General features: G+C 46.9%; 1 protein-coding gene across 1 annotated transcript in view; it reads right to left on the minus strand.

Annotated features, from left to right (window-relative positions):
• The window catches only part of cntfr (ciliary neurotrophic factor receptor), a 108,750-nt gene that overhangs the window by 33,522 nt on the left and 51,136 nt on the right, over nucleotides 1-24,092 (minus strand). Inside the window, exon 3 of the mRNA XM_077019600.1 lies at nucleotides 12,878-13,111. Within this exon, the coding sequence (XP_076875715.1) occupies nucleotides 12,878-13,111 (234 nt within the window). The remainder of the gene's footprint in view (nucleotides 1-12,877; nucleotides 13,112-24,092) is intronic.

Below are 24,092 nucleotides of genomic sequence, written 5' to 3' on the forward strand. Positions count from 1 at the left end.
CTCCTTCATCTGCATCTGATACTAAATGTTCTTAAGGAAATGCAATTATTTTATTGGTCAGATGACCTGAGGAACGTTATCTAATCTTAAAATATTAGACATTCTTAATCTTTAAAGCTCAAACTATAGACAAGAACATGTTACATCTGATTACACCCATTAATCCAACCATCTTACTACCAACATTTTCTGAACAGTTTACAAATTTAAAAAATCTAGTTTTGTATAGTATTCATTGTAGTGCTTATTAATTCCCAAGAAAGAAAATACAGACCACCCCTCAGCAGACATTCAGAAACATTAAACTTTGAGAGACATCAAAGAATGGAAAGCAACATAAAAACACAACATCTACAACAACAAAAAAAAGCTTTCAGTGGACAAGGTGACCAAATCAAATGATGGAGTCTCACATCAGTTGTAGGCCTACATGTAAGTAAATGGTTCTGCATTAACAACTCACCCTTACATCCTGCCATGCTGAAGCAGGACAACTTTTTAAAATGAGCAACAAATATTCATACTTTTTGAAGCTCACGGGCCACCAGATACTGGCAAACAAATAAGTGAAATGACATTTTATTTGAAAACCTGATGTAGCTGGACATCCCATGTAGGACAGCAGTACAACTTCAAAGAGATCAGGATCAAACAGTGGGAATAAAAACCGAACACCAAGCTCAAAAAGTGAACATTTTTATGCCGAGACTATATTCTTTATTAATAAAGGCAAGAATAGTTAAGCATAGTGATTACCAAGAGGGTGGTAATGTTGCATATGTGTAATGTCCTTCTATTGATAATGCAGCGTATTGTAGAATTATGGATGTTGTGTGAGCAAAAGTGAGAGAGAGAGAGAGAGAGAGAGAGAGAGAGAGAGAGAGAGAGAGAGAGAGAGAGAGAGAGAGAGAGAGAGAGAGAGATTAGAGATATATGTTGGTGGGAAGTGATCTCCTAGGCTGGAGTCATAGATGGTGCTGTGGTGATATTGCTCTAGTTCCTCAGCAGTTCTCCACATGAAGGCTCCGTGGTCCAACCCCTCCCTGCCCAGCGGACCACAGCCACCCACTCACCCATTCACCTACCACTTCAAAGCCACCGAAAATGCCTGCAATCCGGGATCACAAACACGTGGACACATGATACAAGAATGCGCACTGTCTTCCAGCCAACCTCATCCCTGATCCCACGTACAGGTGCCGTTTTCTGCCCAGGAGAGGAACAGCAATGCGCTTTACACTCAAAAAGTGAAAATCCCCTCTCGCATATGTTCAATAAACCACACGCCATTGCCCAGTGCCTCTTACGCAATGCTAGTTCTGAAGGTTCTGTTTAATCTGCAGTAAAAGCCGTGGGGGAAGCTGCACATTGCTCATAGCCCTTGTTGTGGTCCTGCAGTGAAAAATAGGCAACGGTAGCCATTCAGAGCTATTAGCGTGAGTGCTGGTGGAAGGAGATGACGACCACCACAACCTGCATCCTCGCACGTTAAATTCACACCAGCCCCATTTCACGTTTACACGTGCATGCATTCACATGTGCATTTAACTAGCTGTGGTGCATCAGACCAGCATATGGGCACAATGACGGGATTACAGCAACCAGGGTCCCGTCTACACCAGTGATTAAAACACTGGACGGAGGCCCCTGAGGAACGAGCGGCCCCTGGGCAGGCTGGCAGGTAGTCAAGCCCTGAGCAGGACTGGGAAGCCCTACGCGGGACTGGGAAGCCCTACGCGGGACTGGGAAGCCCTACGGGGGACTGGGAAGCCCTAGACGGGACTGGGAAGCCCTACGCGGGACTGGGAAGCCCCACAGACATGTCGAAGGTGAGTGTAAACACATCCTGCTCAAAAATAGGTTTTAAAAGGTTCAAGTAGGGACAAGCCAGGGGGAAAATCTGGATGCACCAGCTGGTGATATCCGGAGCCCATTTTAATGCCAGGTGTGAATACACAAGAGATTTCTGGACAACTGCTGGATAATGACTGGTCTAATACGGGTGCAGTTTCACATTTTTAACACCAGGTCCAGCCCAACCAGTCCCTCCCACCCCCCCAAAGTGATTCATATAGGGCATATTTACAACAGCCAAATACTTGTTTCACGCACTATTTATAGTAGGTACTCACCACTTTGAGTCAATATTTGACAGCATTTAATATGCTTCTCATGTCCTTTCAGTAGGGGTATTTATAAACAGACTTGTGTGTAATGCACATGTGTGATCCATCTCCACAGAGCTCCTCTGCCTGAGTGGCTCCGTATTTTCATGCCTCTCGTTGTAGAGAGCTGAGCTGTCATTGTTATAATTGCTGGAGGCATTAAAGACCACATGAGCAAACTTTCTGACCACAATATTCATCTCTAAGAGCATATTCATGTCAGTAAAATGCTGTCTGGAAACAAAACATTGAGAATACTAAGGAAGGCCGTTAAAGATCAGGAAGTGTAATCAGCATTATAATTAGGTTGGAAGAGTGAAATGTTCCAATTTTCAATAGATGTCAATTTTTCTAAATCACTAGCATATCTAAAAAAGTACTTCCTTTTCAGATACTGCTCAAATGTATTAGGATATACAAGATATTCTGTATGTACATAATAAAGTAGTGAAACAGAATAATGTCCTTTGTGTGTTGTCTTATCAAGTGTCCCTGCATGGGAACCTCTGGCCATGGCCTTATCCACACACACGCAAACTGTTCATGAATCTCTGGCCTTTGTAATGACAACTAAGCCGCGAGAATCTCCTAAAGCCTCTTCTAAACACAAACAGATGACCCAGAGTTGCACTCTATAGTTAGTGATGAAAAGAGTCTCTCGGAGTTACACTTGACTTCCTGTTTTCTTTCTGTTGCTCAGCCAATTAGCTCGACAGCCTCAGTCAGTGCCCATTAAATTCTTACGTCAGTAGCACCTAGCAACTAAAATCTTTATAAGTCCAAAGAACTCACGCAATGCTATTTTAAACCTTTCCATGGATCCTTAAAAAGTCACAACACTGGTTTAGACTTCCAGATGGGAAACTTGCAAAGAGAAGCAAATGTTCAACACAAAGCCTCCAGCTAACCAACTTCGATTCATCAGTTTATCAACATTCTTTGAGGAAGCAACACCAAGCGAAATACTTCGGGACAGGAGGCTCAGAGTGCACTTTCTCATCAGCATCTCGCATTATCACTGTGAACCTCTTAGAGCAGAAAGTTCTACTAGCTTGACCGTTTTACAGATCTGTGCTGAGAAGCTTCAGGGAGTCTCGGGCATGATGCACACGCCATTTGACGGCTGGGTTAAACCAGATGGATGCTAGTGCCAGTCCAACGTGTAGGAACATACCCTGACGCCAAATACTCCCACCTCAGTCTGTCAAGGTTCACATATGATCAAGAATGTTCTCGGTCTGGGCCAAAACGTAATTCAGCCGGCTTTTTAATGATTAACGACACCTAGAACTTAATCAGATGCTGTGGATAGACGGCTAAGTTTCCAGTACATTTACGGTCAAACTGAAGTCTTACTATCGGTAAACTCGGCAGTGCCTCTGGGACAAAGAGAAAAAACCTGTGTCTAAAGGAGAACAATAGAAAATCTTCTACTGTTAAGAAGCAGAAAGAATCCCAGCCCAAGAGTTTCACTATAAAATGCCTTTATCTTTGGACAATGAAAGCACTATCATGATTCAGTGCACGGTGCCTATGAAGGGTTCTTTATGTTTTAATATGGTAGAAACTCTACAAAGGATCTGTGCAACTTTTTCCATTGTTTTGAATGGAAGGTTATTCTTGTCAATTAATGTCAGATATGTATGATAAATGGGAGTTAAACATGACAGTAATTTTACCAAAGGATAATTATTTTTGAACTATGTTAGGCACATTACATGGTAGGGCATCCCTGACATTTGATTTTGAGATGCAAATTTAAATTTTGAAGATTCCCTGTTAACAGCATATTTGATGGCACAAGTAAACAAGGCCTCAATTTCAGGATCTCAGCTTCATAATTAGATTCTTAATGAACATTCATAGTGTGAATATTCATGAGTTGTGACAGTGTTGACTTTGTGTATTGGTTCTAGGGTCACGAATTGAATTGCTCTTGACAACAAAACATACAACAACCAATGGACAATGCATTGTAAAAACAGAGAGACAAACTGATATTCACATTCACATTTCAAGCATACACACACACACACACACACACACACACACACACACACACACACACACACACACACACACACACACACACACACACACACACACACACACACACACACACACACACACACACACACAGCCTGGTTTTCATTGTTCTGATGATCTGAACTTCTAGACTCATACATACTGATTCTTTTAATGATATTCATTAGTCAAAAGTGTATTGCTTTGAACATTAGGGCAGGGAGAGGGATATCAATAATCCTCATAATGATGAAATGCACCACAGAAAATGAGATATCTTTTCAGCTCAAAGCATTTATCAGAGCTGGTCACAGAAAACCTTCAAACGCCCACGTCTACAATGGTAACTGAGAATAACCAGGACAATGGTAATCGAGATTTCGATCTGGAAACATTAGAGGTAATGTCTTCTGTCTGATTATTGCAAAAAAAGTCTTAGGATTGTTCAATTTCACAGAGAAACATTAGATTTACTTTGCTAAATTCTAGGCTTGAATCATCTCAGTTACCTGCTCAATTTAATCAAGAATTGAATCCATAACAAAACAAATAGGCAATAATAATTACTGTAGCAATATACAAAATGTTTGGTTTGCTTTTCCAAACAGAATCATTTTGGGGAGCGCATACAGTAAAAACAATATTAATTTGCACCCACATTTGTTACAACCATGCAGAACTGTTTTATGATCCTTTACCAGTGGAGGCATCTCCAGGCTGATCTTTGCAGAGCGCCATGAGCGTGCTTCTTCTGAGCGTGCTCTGGGGATTTCCAGGTGTTTGTTGTGGGTGCACTGCGATTCGTGAGAGATCAGTTACACCATGTGCTCTCCTGCGTACACCGTGCCTTGGTAAGACCTGCTCGGTGCACGTCCGCACTGGCTGGACCTTTGAATTACAGGTCTAACATAAGAAAAGTGTTTAACACCTCACTCATGCAGGTTTACACCAGCCACGTGAATTTAAGGGAGAATTAGAGGAGCATTTTCTTAATAGCTGATGAAGGTGACTATACTTCCATGTTCTTCAGGGGTTCTTAAAGTATCTTGACTTTGATGGTTTGTTCTGAGCTTCTCTCAGTCCAAAGATCAATAACGCCCTGTTAAAGTAATTGCCTCATTCCGATCATAAAAGACTGGTGATGCAGTGATTCATAATGACCACTCTCAGCGTCCTACTCAAGATCTTGTCAGTGTGTATGTGTGTATGTACGAGAGAGTAAGAGTGAAAGAGCGAAAGAGTGAAAGAAAGAGAGTGAGAGAGAGTGAGAGGGAAAGTATCTGCTTGTTTGGTAAATATCGTATCCTTTGGTGTCTCTTATAGTACAATAGAGTCTCCTGATGCTTCTCTGTGTAGCAATTGCTGCATCTCTAATGGCTTTTCCCATAGTTGTTTAGCAGCAGCTGATTAAACGGGAAGAAAAGGCAGGTTCCTGGTGAACCTCGGTGAGAAGGACACTGAAATCATCGGAGCTAAATGGAAACGCCGATCTAAAACCTGCTTTTAGTAGAGCAAACTCTGCATTTCAGATTTCTAACTCCATCGGAGGAGGCAAGCACTAATGCAACTTGTGTTATTAGCCTTTCCACTGCATGCAGTGTAATTTTTGTAATTGCACTGCTTTTTAATAATTCATAGCACAGACCTGACTTTGCCCTCATTACAGCTGAGGTGAAGGAACCCTGTGGGGAGAACAGATAGGATCCACTGTTTACTCTACATCATTTATATACTTGGCTGAGATCCTAACCATAATGAACATTGTTTATTTTTTCATCTTAACCAAAGGGTCCTGCATCCAGTGAAAAAGCGTGCTAGCGTGGCCGAGGTCCAACTCAACTTCCTTTGGTGCTAAGTGATTGTACGTTGCTTAAGCTACTATGATCCTCTTTAAATTGCAGTGTTTTATTTTCCAATTTAGAGCTTTTTAGCATTCAGGCCCTTCCTTAATTTCCAAAATGTGTATCTGAGGTGTTGAATGGAAAGGCACTGAGGCGTGAGAATGGCCCTATTATTTTACATATCTGTGATGCGCCAGTGAACTGCGTCTTGGGAGATTCCACAGAGGAGCTAGTTGGAAATTATTTCTTCCCTTTTTGAGGGTGATAAAACTAATCTGGGGCTCTGCCACACCCGTTCGTTAGGGAGTGAAGTTTTTTTATCCTTTATTTATGTATTGACTTATTTTTCAGGATGTCTCTGCAGTACCATCAGTAATTGAATTATTTATCATTTAACCTAGTTGCTCTCTGTATTCACCGGCTGGAAAAAAAAAAACAATTCCAATGCCTTCTAGCAAAAAGAGGGTCGTCTACAGAGACACCGAATACCCCCAAAGGTGTTTCGCCAAACATGCACAGTAAATACAGAGCAGAACATAAATAAATACATAGGTGTTGCTCGCTATCACTGAGAACAACTTTATCCTTTTAAAATGCTGTTAGAATTGAATGGATTTGCAATTTCTCTAAAGACTTCCTGTGTGAGTGCCAGTCCACCGAGAGCACCATGCTGCTTTCTCTTGACTGCTGGTCTCTGTCTGGCTGCTGGCTTGTTGTGGTGTGCCCCACCTGCGATGACCTGACTCCACTGAAGGTCCACAGCGATGCTTCACAACTTTTGTTAAGATGTTAATTAAGGAGACATGTGATGGCATCAAGCCATGACTTCACAGAGCTCACTGGTACTTAGCTTTCATGCTTTCATGAAAGTTAAGCACTTTTGAGTTAAGCACAGAGCCCCTGTAGGGTTTCCTATGACATGACAAAAAACTATGTAGAGAAAACCTGAGCCTATATTTAAATCTGATGTGAGTTATAGGCTTTAATATCTCAGATAGGGAAGAATAAGTGCATCTTAAATACATCATGAATTACTGGTATACTATACATCAAAATATTGTAGTGCTAATCTGATATTAACTATACATGAGATTTTGGGCTCCATCAGAGGAGATGGGAGTCCCCGGAAGCTGTTCAAAATTTTGCCACTGACTAGAATTCCTCAAGGTTATTCAGAGCAGGACTATCATGGCTGTCATGCGTAGCACTGATAGAGCTTAGACCTGTGGAGTATTAATCTGCTAAACGTCCAGCGGTGACACTGATGAGTAAAAATCTCTAAGACTAGCCACATACTTTCTCCCCTAAGGGACCAGATGGATGAGTGTGTGCAAGTGTGTGTGAGTATTTGTGTGAGTGTGTGTGGGCTATGTGTCTTCTGAAGTTAAGTTGAAGTTAAGCCTCACAAGACAAACAGCTTCTTATGACTTATCAGGTTATGCTAACTTTCCAACCCCCCCAGAAAAAAGAGAAACAGGCTGAGAATTCTAATTGTGCAATGGTCAATAGTCATGTGTTATTTGGCAACAAACACTTCTCTCTCTTCCAGTGATTCAGTGTATGTTTCATTAAAAATGTAAAGGTTTTAAACCCTGTCAAGGCTTTGTGAATCTCTGTCTGTTAATGTCTCAAGATTAGGTTGCTACTCATAATAACATTTGGAATTCTGATATGGGCCATTTTGATAGCACACAGTGAGCAAGTTAGATAATGTTTAAAGCTTAGCTACTGTTTACTAGACTTCAGCTGAAATATTCAGATGGTCCAAATTAATGCAGATGTTCCCTTTGTGTGTGTGTGTGTGGGGGGGGGTCTGCAGATGTTATTCACTCAGGCCACATTAGTTCCACATGATGTCATTTTGAATCTAGACTCATTCTCAAGGCCCGGCTACCTTGTTAACATTTCATTGATCAAAAATCTTATTTGAGATTGAGACCAAAGTGTTTTTATTTTCAGACAGATATGTTTGGTCTGGCACAGAACGGATACCATCATCATCTATCCAGGAATAACAGTACTGTTATGTCATTGTGAAATGAACCACAAAAAAATGCAAATTACTTATCGATCCCTGAGCCTCGCCCAATAGCATCTATCTTAAAGATGGGGACGTGTTTGATAATACCCATATTCATTTTCATTAGGTGTCAGCACTTCATTTGAATTTACTGATGCAGTGCCTGGTGGGTTTTAGAGAAACGAACGCCTCCTTCACTTCTCCCCCTGCTCTCTTCAGAAGAACTCGCACAAGACAGATGAAATGGAGAAAATGTGATTAGAGAGGAAATCCTTGAGGAACAGTCTTGTAAATTACAGCTAAAGTTCAGCATCGCCTCTTCCCAAAGGATGAGAGAAACCAGCAAAGAGCTATAAATCTGTAGTGGAAAAAAGCCCCCACTGTCATGTCTCTATATTTCTCTCCCTGTTTCCCCATTCCTTATACGCAAAAGGCCCCTCCCAACAAGACCATCGGAGGGCTAAAATGGTTCCAATTGCTCCCTTTTCAGAAAGAAATTCCCGGAAATTCCCATCACTTGAAAGGATGCCAGGTCCATCAAAAGCAAACATTTGATTCACCAACATTAGCATAGGGGTGCATTAAATCTGCTTCCAGACAAAACAGCATTCATCTTTGAATAGAGTCAGCATGAAAGCTAAATTTCTTTTAATTACTTTGAGATAAAGAAAAATGGTAAGTATTCTGTTTTTCAGCTAACTTACTGTCTTCTTTATATTGGTAGCTTCGGTGTCTCAGAAATACTAATTTACCCAGAAAGGTCTGGTGGCTATTTCAGTAGACATACATCTTGCTATCAACAGTTGTCCGGCTGTTTTAAATAATTAACCAGTGCTTCAGGTCAAAGCAGAGAAGGCCCCTCTCCAGTTCCTCCTCCCAGGGTGACATTCCCTGGCCTTTGTTATCCAGAGCTGATGGAATTAGTGTACGCAATGTTTGTCTGACCCGTTCTCTGCAGTCCCAGAGGATCGAAACAGTAAACAAAATATCAATCACGCTCAAAGAAGCTGGCAGCATTGTGAGGCTGCCCTTAACCAAATACAAACAGGAGCTTATTTTGTCCGTAGCAGCAATACAAGGCAAACCATATTTGTTGTAAAAATGATAATAATAATAAAAAAAGAACTAACATAAATATATAATGGAGGTTTGTCCTTTTGGAGACTGGGGTGATTAACTACCTTTGGTTTTTGCTGTAATACCCAACATGTTCCAGACTGGGCTACAGTGAGAGAAGAGCACGGACCACAGGGATCTGCAGACAGGCCACAGTTGTGCACAACCACACTAGGGACCCAAGATCTAGGTATAAGCATCATGAAAGCTGGGATACAACAAAAAGTTTGGACAACATAGGGCTGGGCAACACAGGAGATCACTCATGATTACTCATTACTCGAGATCACTCATGATTACTCATTACTTAAGATCACTCATGATTACTCATTACTCGAGATCACTCATGATTACTCATTACTCAAGATCACTCATGATTACTCATTACTCGAGATCACTCCTGATTACTCATTACTCAAGATCACTCATGATTACTCATTACTCGAGATCACTCATGATTACTCATTACTCAAGATCACTCATGATTACTCATTACTCGAGATCACTCATGATTACTCATTACTCAAGATCACTCATGATTACTCATTACTCAAGATCTCTCATGATTACTCATTACTCAAGATCATTCATTACTCGAGATCACTCATGATTACTCATTACTCAAGATCACTCATGATTACTCATTACTCAAGATCATTCATTACTCGAGATCATTACTTATGTTATGGAAGAGAACGGATTGCCAATGGCCAAAAACTTGAACATTTGACCTTAAGGTGAAAGTAGGAAGGCAGCAAAAGATTTTCTGAACTGTATTCGTCCAGCAACAAATTTAGATTCCACATGACGACATCTGGAGACGGTTTTTTTAAAATGAATGCTTATAGAAGAGGAAAAAAATGGCCAAATCCCAGTCCACCCACCCTCGGTCTGATAGGGAGTGTCCTGTCTGCCATTGTGCTCTGTGTACTGTATAGCCGCTGCTCTATGAAGACATGTGTGTGGTGTTTCCGTACAGTCATTCTTTGTCTTTTGTATTTATGTGACTGGTTAAGTGTGTGTTTTCCCTTCTTAAAGCAAAAACAGCAATAAAAGTTTGATGGTCTGGAACATTTACAAGAAAATCAAAGCCGAGGGCCTTAACACGGCCCTCCACACCTCGGCCCAAGACTTGACCACGGCAGCCTCCGCCTGCATGGCCTGTACCCCCACAGCCTGCACCCCCACGGCCTGCACCCCCACGGCCTGCACCCCCACGGCCTGCATCATCCCCTCCGCTGGAACAGCAGGCCTCTCCTGGGTGGATGGAAGACACCGTCTTAAAGATTTTCTCTTCTTGCCCTTGGAGATGGGAGATGGGCCACAGAATGGAGGTGGGGGGGGGGACTTTACAAAAGGAAACTTGCCCCCTTTCTTTCCGTCTTTATGTCCTTCCCACATGCACCAGCCTTCTGTGCATTATTCTAGGGCTGATACCACAGCCTGGCAACCGAATGAGAACTGGGCTGCTTGATAACTGAATCTTTCTTTCAATCACTCCTCGCAATTGTAAAGCTGTGGATGGAGCGGCCCGGGACTAAAAAGGCGTGCTGGAACACGAGGATTACGGCTACCAGAGGGCAGAGCAAAACTGCAATATCCGGAGAATATTGAGGTTGGTGCGATGCTTTCACTGCGTTGCTCGCAGGAACGGTTTGTCATTGAAAGGGTGGCGGTCTAAGAGGAAATCCTGAGACTCCAAACGTAACAATCGCTGGCCCAGAGAATAAAAAACAGAAGGTGTGTCAGGGGCCGTACCTAAAGAACCTAAAGAGACGCCACAGTCTCGCTGCACAAAGCCACCCCACTTGTTCTCATGGTGTCGTATTCACTGCCAGTTCCAGAACCTTCCCACAGTTTCTAAACGGGAACACTGACAGAAGATGCCACATTCTGAAGATCAGTAACAGCCCGAACCGGACGACACTCATGGCTGCATTCAGTCTTAGGCATTGTAATTACAGGGTGAAGAACAGCCAGCTTCCAGCCTTATATCACAAGCTGAGTTACGAGCTGTCGCCTTTTAACCCAAACCGCTAGAGCAGAGGCCCTCGTCTGAGGCTACGACACGTTAACCCCAGGAATCCTGCGGGCCAGGCCAACGTCATCCATGCTCCCATGGTCCCTGGGAGGCGTTCCTGTGGCGACCCGACGCACGTACGCCCGTGGCCTCTTTCTGGCTGTGAGACGGGGAGGGCACCGCCCTCCCTCCACCACGAAGCGCCGTCACTTATCAGGCGCGGTGAAAGTAGCTGCCGTTCACATGGGTGGGACCGGAGAGGCCGCAGCGTTGGGGGGGGTGGTTTGGTTTGGCTGTGGGGGGGTTGCGTGAGGAGGGTTGGGGTGAGCAAGGCCTTTAACTAAAGCCACAGGCTGCCACATTGTCAGGGCACAGAGACGAGGCCTCAGACGCAAAGCGCGTAAATCTGCACTGTCACTTGGCAAATTAAATAAACTACGCTCTTTTGAGTAAGACATTATTAATGTATGTCCTAGCTGACAAAGAAACACGTCGTGAGGATTGTTAGAGCCCATTAATCATGTGATTTCAGTGATATTCCACAGTGGCGCCCCCTCATAGGCCCCGTAAACACATACACAGCTGAGGAAGCATATTCCTCTTGTACTCATAAGCAAGCTCATCTCCTCCTTTGGTCTTCCAATTTCTCTAATTTAATTAGTGAGTTTAACTGCTGTCAGAGACAGTTATGGGTAGCATCTAGTCCCCATTATTGATTAGAGGCACTTGGCACAGTGTAGCTCGCTATAATAATTTGCTTCTAGATGTTCAAAACCGGGGGTAGAAATTGTTCCCTTGAGACACACGAAATTCCTCCGTCAAACCACCTGCGTTTGTCACAGTTGCAAGCAGCGAGACCTCAGTGACCTGGGTTACGAGCTTCTTTCAGCCTGACGAGATAACAGTCCATTATACTGTGTACACATTCCAGTGCAGATCACTCAGTGTTTGCAGTTGGAGTTGGCCACTCCTCGTAAGTGAGACAGGGCACGGGAACATCCCGAGCACCGTAGCTGCCCCCGAAGTCCCGCGCCCTGCCCCCGACCCTGCTCGCTGCCGCTCATCAAAGCAGCGGCACGGAAACGGCACATCTGGACCGGAGGGGCTTAACGTCCACCATGACATCACACAGCACGGCCGCTCGGCGAGGGCCCGAGCACGGGCCATAAATCGCCGTGGCTTAACAGACATGACACAGTGCTCGGCCCCTTCCGACTCCCACACAGAGACAGAGGCAGCAGAGCTAGTAGGCAAAGGGGGATTTCTGGGGGGGTAGGTTCGAGGGCATGTGGGGGTTACAGATTTGGAAAGGGAGGCTGTGAGATGTTGATGCTTGTGGTTATTAATGGGGCTCTTCTGAGGCACAGCGGGGGTTTTCCAAACGCGAGCGTCCCGGCCGCTCTGTCAGGGCAAGCCGGCCGAACACATAAGCAAGCTGAGGCTTGTTTAGTGGCGGGAGCAGCGTGGTAAACAGTACAGCAGGTCAGAGTGAGGGCCAGGGGGAAGTGAAGCAGGGGAGGGGATTTAACAGGGGGAAAAAGAGCAGGAAATCCACTCCAAAGAATCAAGAGTAGAGAGGAGGATTAGAAAGAAACTGAAGCAACATTAGCACAAGGAACATGGAAGAAAAGCCGCGGGTGGGGTGCGGGTGAGGAGGGGATGGAGGATTTGGGTGGGGGTTCGCACTCACGGCCGATGCGGAGCATGATCTGGTCGCGCCGCTGCCCGTCCGGGTTCTGGAAGCAGCTGTACAGGCCGATGTTGTTCATGTCCACCTCTATGAGGATGAGCTGTGGTCCTTCCTCCCGCCGCTGCGCCCTCACGTCCGTACCGTTCACCTTCCACGTGACCGAGGTGTTTCCGTCCAGGGAGCCGCACCGCATGGTCACGTTGCTGCCGATCCGCGCATACTGTATCCGGGCCCCTGCGCACAGAGTAGAGCCACGTCACGACACGCCCTGTCACAACATGGACACCCCCCCCCCACCGCTGCTTTTATTGCCATTACAGAATGCAAAAGCTCTCACACTTTTTCAGCCTCACAACACATTTACATCGCATTACCTGAGCTGTTGTAGAGTAAAAGGTTGATTATTCAATAAAAGGTTGAATATTCATTATCCTGCACTACTTAGTCACATACCGCTCCAAATAAGGATTTGTGGTCTACCCCCTGCAAAGTCAAGGAACCTGATTCCCCATCTTCATACATAAAGTTATGAGAAGCACAGCTGAGCAATCCAAACACTGCACACAAAGGTAAAATAGGCTCACACGCCACAGAAGTAATACTGCAGTTTTATGTAAAATAAATGACATCAGGAAATGGACTGAGAGGAAAGAAATGGCTGAACTGTGGAGGCATGTCTGCGACTTGCTCAGAACCAGAACCTGGAACGGACCCACCCACTCAGAACCAGACCCTGGAACGGACCCGCCCACCCAGGACCAAACCCTGGAACGGACCCGCCCACTCAAGGTCCAAAGACATGTTGCCCTGACATACATCTCTAACGAAACCTTCTGAGATTCTGTTGGGAGGTTGACACATCTCCGAGGTCTTAAAGATTGAAATAAACCTTTTTAAGCTGTGTTTTGTGCATCCTCAGTTTGTAATGGGCATTCTAGCTTACAACCCTAGAAAGTGCAACGCACTTCAATGCATAACTGAATATCTTCATATTACCCCCACAACGTTTCTACCTACACAGCAGAGACCACAATTTTCCAAGTTATTTACCAGCTGAAATGCAAAAATCTCGCGGACGATTAAAGACCTCACAGAGCTCACAGCACTCCGAAGACCGTTCAAGATCTTGCTTTAATCAAATACACTCAGAACTGACCTCTCAACAAAGCGAGTTCAGCAAACCAGAGAAACGGCTCCTCCCCAGAACACCTTCGTCACAAGAATTCAGCCGTAGTCTTCTCCACATTCAAGTCTCATTAAGGTCTCATTCAGGTCTCATTAAGGTCTCTTGCATGTCGCACTGGTTTTGGCAGCCTTGCAGGGTGAATGAACACATTCCCTGCAACCTTCCCACTTATCTGTAGCCCATAGGCAGTGACACGGCACCAAATCTCTGGCCCCTCGGCAGGAAAAACAAAACGCTGACACAAAAAGTCATATCTGCTGCTTTTTGATAGTCTTGAATGGTTAATCCTTATTATGCTGTTTTAACAGGTGCACCTGTCATGGCCTTATCTGATGCACAGCAACTAGATGTATTCCAGCTCACTTCGTGCACACACACACACACACACACACGCTCACACACAGAGCCTAAAAGCTTGTGTGTGTTCGTCTGTGGAGTAATGCATATTATCATCAAGCACACAGACGTGGCCTCATCCAAGCCAGCCAAACCACCACTGACTTCCTCTGAGGTTTGCAGCCATTCCACACTGCTGCACAGCTTCAAGGACAGTGGCTGTGTGCCGTTTCAGGAGAGGGTAAAAAAACACAGACACACTCCCCACACATCCACACATTCGCACACAATCGAGATGGAAACTAGTCGATTAAATTGGCACTCCACGTTGCCGCATGTCAGCTTGCCACCGACCTTAGCAAAGGCTCCAGAGGGGGTGGTGGGAGAGAGATGGGGAGTACTCCACCCCCAGATGGAGTGGCTGGAGTTTAACCAGCCAGAGATGTGCGGGCCAAGCCAAGAAGTGTTTGGAGGGGGTTCTGCCCTGACTGGCGCAGGGGTCAACGGCTGGATCCTCCATCCAGATGAGCAACAGCTGTGTCCATGTTCAAGAAACAGGCAGCCAAAACTGCAGGGCCCGATGAACCGGTTCTGATTTGTTGGGCTTTTTTTGTGTATGGGACAGGAACAGGTAGAGCAAGACTATCACTACTTCATTTGTCTTTCTTTAGAAGCAGACAACACCTGTGGCATCTGGGAATCAGTTAGGGTTAACATCACAGGACAACGGGGCGGGAGGGGGGGACTGTAAAACGTGAAAAAATAAACAAAAAGGAACACAAAATCTTTTGGCTCTCTTTCACAACAAGAAGGCATTTCGAAACATCTTTTTGTGTGGTCACAAGACCATATGTTTTACACTACCACATCATCTCTTGTTGCCATGACGCCTAACGACCTCCCACACCGTAGGTGTGACTACTGTCTCTGGGACGTTCAGCAGCCTGTAGCATAGGGAACGTTTTTCATCCCCTCTGATATTGCTACATGGTGGGAGTGGTGCCAAAATGAAGGTCACGCCAAGCTGCATGTGGCACAAAGGTCAAGGGGATTAGGAGGCTTCGGAACTGATGTGGTCCGGATCAGGAGAATCCGTCCGGCCCTGCAGCTCCTGTGGCTTAACTGCTCCAGCCAGGGAATGTGGGCTTGGCCACACTGTTTATTTTTCTCACTCTGGCCCGAGGGGAAAAGCTCGCTAACTCTTAGCTTCCAGAGCTCTCTCTCTCTCTCTCCCTCTTTTTCTCAATCTCTCTCTCTCTCCCACTGGACCTCCCATGATGCACGTCATGCTGCTCTGGGATGGACTGGTTGGTGTATTTGTACGTGAACCTTCCACCCATCTCCTCTGGCTGTGACTTAGCAAAACAACTGAGAGGAAAGTAAGCTAAGCAGAAGCCACCAGGGTTGGATCCATCGTGAAGCTCTTGTCCAAAAGCAAAAACATTACAGCGAGTTGGCCGAGCATTTTCTAACCTGTTTAACAGGAATGTATGAGACGACACCCGTGACCCCCTGCGGTGGATACCGAGTGTGGGAGAATGTCACTGCTACAGTCAAGTCCGTTAGCTGGCATTTTCACCTGAAGTGATTAACACTGGACCAGCTGCAGGGGAAGAGGCAGCCTGGGTTGAGCTCTTTGCCCAAGGCTGTAGCTGCACCTGCAGTTAGGATTACATCTTCCGGGTTTTGGTTCACAACCAATTTCTGGCACATTATTGTTTGTATGGCTGCAGAACCATGTGACATGGTAACTCGTGGTTTAAAGATCAGTCGTGCTTGCAAAAGCAGTGAAGTAGAAGCAAAAATGGGGCCATGCACAGATCTGTAGCACAGAGAGTTTAAGTGCCCAGTCACATGTGCGGTGAATTAACTAATGTGCCAAGACAGATCTCTCTGAACCAGACTGCAGTTCCTACAGAGTGGCCATTCCCACTTCAAACTAGCCTGACGACACCTTCTCCACCTCTGCTAATACCCGGTGCATGAGCGCTCGATCACTGTTAACAGGTGCTGAAGAAAGTCTGGCTTTATGTTGGACAGGGCTAAGGCTGGAATCTTTTGGACTTGGTTTGGAAATATCAGGGATGTAATCAGGTGGATTGGCTGAGTATCACCAAGCACTCTTTCTAGGGCGCAACGTTCAACTTATGTGTGTGATGCTGGTTCAAGCAGCATCTGTCTGACACCGCCATTGGAGTATACGTTACCGTGGCAGCAGGGATGGTATGATTATAGTGATTGTGATGATGTTATGATTATAGTGAGACGTAGACTGCTGGATCAGGCTTTTCTGTCTCCATTCTTGCAGGCTGCCCGAGCCTCGCGGGGAAAAGAGCTGGAACGTGTGCACACGCTCACGTGCACACTCCTCGCCGTGGGCCGACCTGCTGAAGCGTGCTCTGCTCTGACCAGCCTTCCAGTTCCTTGAGGCGATCTGAAGGAGCCAGTGTGCGTGCTTCATCCAAAACACAAAGAGCAACGAGACGAGTGAAGTTTGGAGTTCCGGTCCAGGACACTTTCGAACATATTCGAAGAAGCTCCTTAAGTTGGAAGGTCACCGAGCGAGCACATGGCAAAATGCGATTGTATCTGGAGGCTCAGCCCGGCGATCATGGGCAGCAAGCCAGAACTGCAGGTGCCCGGTGACACCTGCACCTTAAGAGCAGAGTTCACCCAGAGTCCGTGCATCTGTAAGCACGTGAGAACAGCTCCATCATAGCATGAGGGCCTGGAGACTGGGAGAACCTCAGAAGCAGCAGGCAGGAGCACATTTGCACTACAGCACCGTCCTCTGGGCAGCATGTGAGCGTGTGCTTCAACCCTCCACAGCCTCCACATCTAGGCCTCACACCTGCTCTGCTGCAGGCCGGGTCCACCAGCCGGCGAAGGAAACGCGGCTCCGGCCCGCAACTGCTTTCACGTTCATCCCATGGCCCAGCGCTGCAGAATGAAGGAAACGAGCGGAATGTAAACAGCCCCCGGCTTCTCAGTGCTGGCCACCCCCACCCTGCCCTCCTCATCTGTGGGGAAGAACATAGCCTGCTACCCCCCCCCCCCCCCAACCTTGTTCCATCCACCTCCACAAACACACAAGCACGCCCCATACCGCAGAGTTGAGTGCGGATGAAACAAACATACCTGGGTATCATTACGGAGCACTCCCATAGTTTACCTCTGAAAGCAGCGGCCGTGTGCTTGCGACGGCACACTGTGGGGGGGGGGGGGGGGGGGGGGGCCTCCACGATGGGGGCCAGGGAGGAGCCCTCGTTTTTCATGCCTGTTTTGACAGGCTCTAGGAGCAGCAACACCGTGAACCATAATCTGTCTCCATTTGCCTGCCCGTTGTTATTGTTTCAACGAATCAATCCTGTGATGCAAAATCAAAAAGGCTGTGGCAGAGTGTACTTCTGAGGGGAAACTCTTGTGAGATGGATTTGATGGCTCCGTGTGATTAATATTTTCACATTTCCCAATTTAGAGATGTTTCTGTGCTCAGGGCTTTCGCTGCTGAAGGCATGAAGCATCATTGTGTGAAGAACACAGAGCATCTTTGATAGTGTGTTTGTAGTCGCCACGCTGCTCAGACATCATTCGTCATGTCAAAAAAGGACTGTCAAAGAAAAACACTCCATGGCACTTTGGACAATTCTCAGAAAGTCTCTGGAGAAAAGGGGAATGGACTTGACACGGATATTTTTGAATTCCTTTAGTATAATTTAATCAAATTGTTCTCACAAATCCTGGTCACAAATGGATTATGAATTATGGTAGTGAAGTATAAATTCTTCTGGCTTGGCCCTTTTAACTGAAAACAATTAGAAGCACAGGAAGGCATATGACCTCAGAGCTGTTATTTACTGCACATATACTGTATATCACCCTTCTATAAAGTGGAATGTTTAGACAAAACCACAGGCTTTGTTCACTCAGGCTGCCGGACCACTCGAGGGTCACCTTTTCATCTCCGCACTGTAAGAGCACTGTTATCGCTGAAAGAGACACGCTATGTCCTTCCAGACATTTTTACTTTGCTATTTGAGGTCTAATTGAGGACTAAGAGGATGTTCTCAGTCATGCACATACAATGCAAAGCCATTAGAAGTATTGATCTCAAATGCTCCTCTGGCCTTTATCAACACTTTACCTTGAGTCTGCTGCATCACCTCTATCAATAACGCAGACCAAGGGCAGCTAATTGCAAGGGAGCATTGAAACATTAGACATGGAGCCCTAGAGCCAAAGGTCTGACAAGATGCTGGGAATCACCTGCTGGCTTCTGTAGGCTGTAGGACACACTTATTTTTAACAAGGTGTGGGTAACAAGAGCACTGCTGGCACTTTTTCACTGAGTCGCACATACCCTCACATACCACCACATACCACCACGTACCCCCACATACCCTCACATACCACCACATACCACCACGTACCCCCACATACCCTCACATAGCCTCACATACCCTCACATACCCCCACATACCCTCATGTACCCCCCACATACCCTCACATACCCCCACATACCCTACATACCCCAACATACGTTCACATCCCCCCACATACCCTCACATAACCCCACATACCTCGACATACCCTCACATACCCTACATATCCCCACATACCCCACATACCCTACATACCCCCACATATCCTACATACCCCCACATACCCTCACATACCCCTACATATCCCCACATACCCCTACATATCCCCACATACCCCACATATCCTACATATCCCACATACCCTCACATACCCCCACATAACCCCACATATCCCAACATACCCCCACACAACCTCATGTGACCCCACATATCCCCACATAACCCCACATACCCCCACATACCCCCACGCACCCCTCTACAACCCAACACTAGACTCCCATGCTCTCACCCCAGCTCCCTGATCATCTCCTTTCTTCCTACTCTCTGCCATCCTCTTCCTTCAACCTGGCCCATCTACCCCAATTAGGGTCACTGGGGTGGATTGTAGGGCAGCAGGAAGTGGCCACAGTCCAGACTTGAGTGGAGTCCCCGTGTGGTGTCCCCGTGTGGAGTCCCCATGTGGAGTCCCCATGTGGAGTCCCCATGTGGAGTCCCCGTGTGGTGTCCCCATGTGGAGTCCCCATGTGGAGTCCCCGTGTGGAGTCCCCATGTGGAGTCCCTGTGTGGTGTCCCCGTGTGGTGTCCCCGTGTGGAGTCCCCGTGTGGTGTCCCCGTGTGGAGTCCCCATGTGGAGTCCCCATGTGGAGTCCTCATGTGGAGTTCCCATGTGGTGTCCCCGTGTGGTGTCCCCATGTGGAATCCCCGTGTGGTGTCCCCATGTGGAGTCCCCATGTGGAGTCCCCATGTGGTGTCCCCGTGTGGTGTCCCCATGTGGAGTCCCCGTGTGGTGTCCCCGTGTGGTGTCCCCATGTGGTGTCCCCGTGTGGAGTCCCCGTGTGGTGTCCCCGTGTGGTGTCCTCATGTGGAGTCCCCCTGCGGTCCATTTGCGGCTGCATTGTACAGCTGCGTAAGAGCCGCACCAACAGCACGAGTGTCTGAGGCATGAGTTGCTTCTCCTGCCCTGCTGCCAGGAAACAGCTGGGTCTCAACGAGAGGGTCTCGACATGAGGGTCTCGACGTGAGGGTCTCGACGTGAGGGTCTTGACATGAGGGTCTCCACGTGAGGGTCTCCACGTGAGGGTCTCCACGTGAGGGTCTCCACGCGAGGGTCTCTACGTGAGGGTCTCCACGCGAGGGTCTCTACGTGAGGGTCTCAACACGAGGGTCTCGACATGAAGGTCTCTACGTGAGGCTCTCGACGCGAGGGTCTCTACGTGAGGCTCTCGACGCGAGGGTCTCTATGCGAGGGTCTCAACACGAGGGTCTCAACATGAAGGTCTCTACATGAGGGTCCCTACGCGAGGGTCTCGACACAAGGGTCTCTACGTGAGGGTCACTGCAAGACCAGGTTCCCATGAGGAAACCAGTCACCGTCAGGAGGGGTGTGGGGGGAGGATTTCAAATCAAAAACCCCCCTTAGCAGGGATGGTCTGAGGTCAGACAATGTTTCCAGAGAAGGAGGGTGTAATGTTACATGGAACAGTAGCTGAGATGGATTGTGCTGATCTGTCGTCATTCTAATGAATGACCTCATGGTCACCTGTGCTCCTGAGCCAATAGTCATGCCTCAGAACAGCACATGGGTTCTTGTTCAAGCTCCAGTATTACCTGCTTCAAGACATCGACATCATGATCTCTAACTGGACAGTAAACAGTGTCAGAACAACATAGGGAATGAGTCATGGTGATTGATGTGTATGCCTGGTATATATGTAGTTCCAGATGAAAGTTTGGAAACACCCTTAAAGGCATAGTTTATGGTTAAACTTGTTTTTAAGATAAACAGTGCAAGATTACATTCAAATTAAATTTAAATACCTCCTCTGCAAATCACTTTCATTCAGAACTTTACTGCCTCCATACAAGTGCTCAGTTTATGTGAGAATTTCTGATAGAAAAATGTCTGATGGAAGACATCATAGGTGAAAACAGCTGTGAAGCGATGTGAAAATCCGTCATCAGAGAGTATTATGTCTACTTATATAACACATACAGTATTTGTTTAACACATCATCTCATCTGTAATTGCGTTGTTTTGATACCTTCACTGTTTTTCTAAAATGCAGAAAATAGTGAAATTAACTTCTGATTGGTAGCGAAAGCTTGATGTTATCTGAGACAAAAGCATGTCGTGAGACATAAAACAATGTCATGGTGTCAACCACTAGAACGGTAATGTGGTTCTATACTACTGCCATAGTGACTCTGGAATGCGGGAAGCCAATACACACAAGAGCGAGACGTTTTGCATGTCTATCTATTTGTGGTCTTGTTTCTGTGATGGAGTTATTTCCGTGGTCACTCTGTGGATGTGCGGGGGTAGACAGCCTGTAACTGAGTAATCGTGCCCAGTGGGCGACTCTGTGTGGAAGAGAGGCAGTAGTGTAGAACTGTTATTACCTTCGTGGCCGCCCCTGTTAGGAGGAGTCCGGGCTCTGGACGCACGCTGTGAACACTCCCCCACTCCCCGGGAACATTCCCTCTGGACAATAGAGCGGCAGCTTATAGGGCAAACTGCAGAAATCTCCCCTTTCTCTGCTCAAGGAACCAAACGATACCATTACAGAAAGCGGATAGGTAACCAATAGGGTGTCACGCCTTCATCGTTCTGGATCAGGCCGGCTCAGACGGTGTGCCGGGGCGGGAGCGGAGAGGTGGGGGGGGGGGGGGGGTGGGGGGGTGGGCAGGGGTAATTGGGGGAGGGACGGGTTGCCAGCAAATCTAAGAACCTGCACCGTCTTTAAATGCCGCGTTCTGCATTTCAGCCTCGCCGTATCTTTTGCAAATGATCGATGATCAAGGAACAGCAGGCTGGATATTGACCGGTGAGGCGGACAGGCCAGCCTGGTCTTAGAGGCGGAGACTCGACTACCAGCCCGCACAGGAAATTAAACCAGAGAGCAGGTTTTAGTGGACGGGGCCGAACTCTCGCTCCGTGGCCCACGTCTCTCCATCAACGTGAGTAAACACATCTCTGGACTAGTCTCACTGGAAGCCCCTTTGGTAGAAACACTGGCACTGCCAAACACCCAAAAAGAAATGTTCCATCATGTATAGTAATTACTCCCATGTTACGACTCCATATATATTCATGGCATTTACGACAATATTAAAACATAACTATCTTTGCGTAACGTATCTGGAGATATGCTTTATTTTCGTGGTAAATTATGTTTCAAGTGCAGACTCACCAAATGACGAGGGGCTGAAACTCTACAAGGACACAGTTACTGCCACAGGAAAGCCTCGGCAGTGGAACCTAACCTGCTTTCCACAAGCACAATAATATCCATAAATGCAACAAAAGGGGTATTAATATGCTCTTGACACAGAATTTGACCTTCAAAGCTCATTTTGCAGCTGCTAATTGTGTCTTGTGCGCTCCCGTCCTGATGGACGACCCGGCTTTCGTTTAGTGAGCTCTGATGTGTTTTAGCTCCGCCTTCGGTGAGAGGCCAAACTGTAAATTGGAGGTACCGGAATGATAATAGTTTTGTTATAACAGTGCAGTCGCGAGTTAGTGAAGGTTAGCATGGCAGGTTAATGCCAGCCGTGGTGGATTTCTTGACCTCCACATGTCTCTCTCCGCGAGTGTGCATGTGTGTGTCCACACAAAGGTGTGAGGATTAATGTTGCGTGTTTGGCACTCCCGGGCCCTCTGTTACGCGGCAAGCGCGCACACCCACAGACATGCACGCAGTTCAGACCAGGCCCGGCGCACAATGCAAGTGTCACTTTGATGAATTAGCATGGCAGAGTTGGGAATGAAAAACATGGCATTCATCACGGCGAGCAGAGAGATCGCTCTTTAGCACTCCCACCGCTGCCGGCGTACGGGCCCACGTCTGTGAGGGTGCATTATCTAACCATCAACACCAGCTCTGTGGAGTTCCTCAGCACTACCATGCCAGGGGAGGCCTGACGTGGAGCGTGACACTTCAAATGGGACATGAGACAGATTAGGGCCGGGTCGTTGGAGTGCAGAGGCCAGCTGCTTCACACAGGATGCCGGGGGGACTCCGGTACCACGCGGACCTTTGTGGCGCCTAACACGCCGATGCTCTGAGGTGAACGTCAGGACACCTCGTTTCCTCTCACTTTGCTGTTTTTGTTCACTATGAGCATCCAGGCTCATATACAGCATTTCATATACGGCATTTCATATACTCCAGGATACCTGTGCGGCCTTCTGCTAACTCATGCATGCACGTGTACCGTTGCCAAGCAGAACCCCAAATCCACAGCCGGTTTCCTCCTCTCCCTGGCGGCTTTGTGGTCTGTAACACATGGGGAAAGACAGCAGAATCCAGGGCTCTTTACTTTATTTCATTTTTTTTATCAGGGCGCGGCATCAGATTGCGGCCGTCGTGCATAGCTAATTCCGCGCCTGGCCCGGGGGAGGGGACAGGCGACAGGAGCCTTCCAGGAGACGCCTGCATTTCCGGCGCCATCCTCCCTGGATTAATGAAGCTCCGAAATAGAAACTATCACTCGCCAAATCACAACCTGCTCGGCTTAATGTGTTTGGCTTAATGAGCTCGGGGAGAGGCAACAACAGGCAGAATGCACGAGAGAGGAGGAGGAGGAGGGGGGAAGAGCACACAACCACAGAGGAGCACAACACGTGCTGTGCTTTCAGGCCAATACGAATTTTGTTTACTGGCTTTGTGTGCTACCTGCAGGGGCAACAGCCATGGAGGTATTTGGGGAAGAAGACGTTGTTGAATATTTGAGTCCTCTTGACTGGCCTTTAGTATCTGATGAAAGGCATGTAATGTTTCTTAGCTTGTGTCTTAGAAATTACAACAGGCCCAGCAATAACAACAGAAAGAAAAACAAGAGAGAGAGAGAGAGAGAGAGAGAGAGAGAGAGAGAGAGAGAGAGAGAGAGAGAGAAGAACAAATGCATCAGCAGGTTCTAGGCCCTCAGCATCTCTCTCTATGAGCTGAGCGGATCGATATGCTTCAGAAGATAAGCAGCAGACTGGCCTGTTCTGTTTCAGCTAATAAGTCCCTATCACCTGAAATCAGATCCTCAACTGGAGCCCATCCAGCCTTTCACAAGACAGTACAGAGCTCACAGCTACTCACGC

The sequence above is a fragment of the Brachyhypopomus gauderio genome, chromosome 10 (assembly GCF_052324685.1).
Source record: "Brachyhypopomus gauderio isolate BG-103 chromosome 10, BGAUD_0.2, whole genome shotgun sequence".
In the NCBI taxonomy this organism is placed as follows: Eukaryota; Metazoa; Chordata; class Actinopteri; order Gymnotiformes; family Hypopomidae; genus Brachyhypopomus; species Brachyhypopomus gauderio.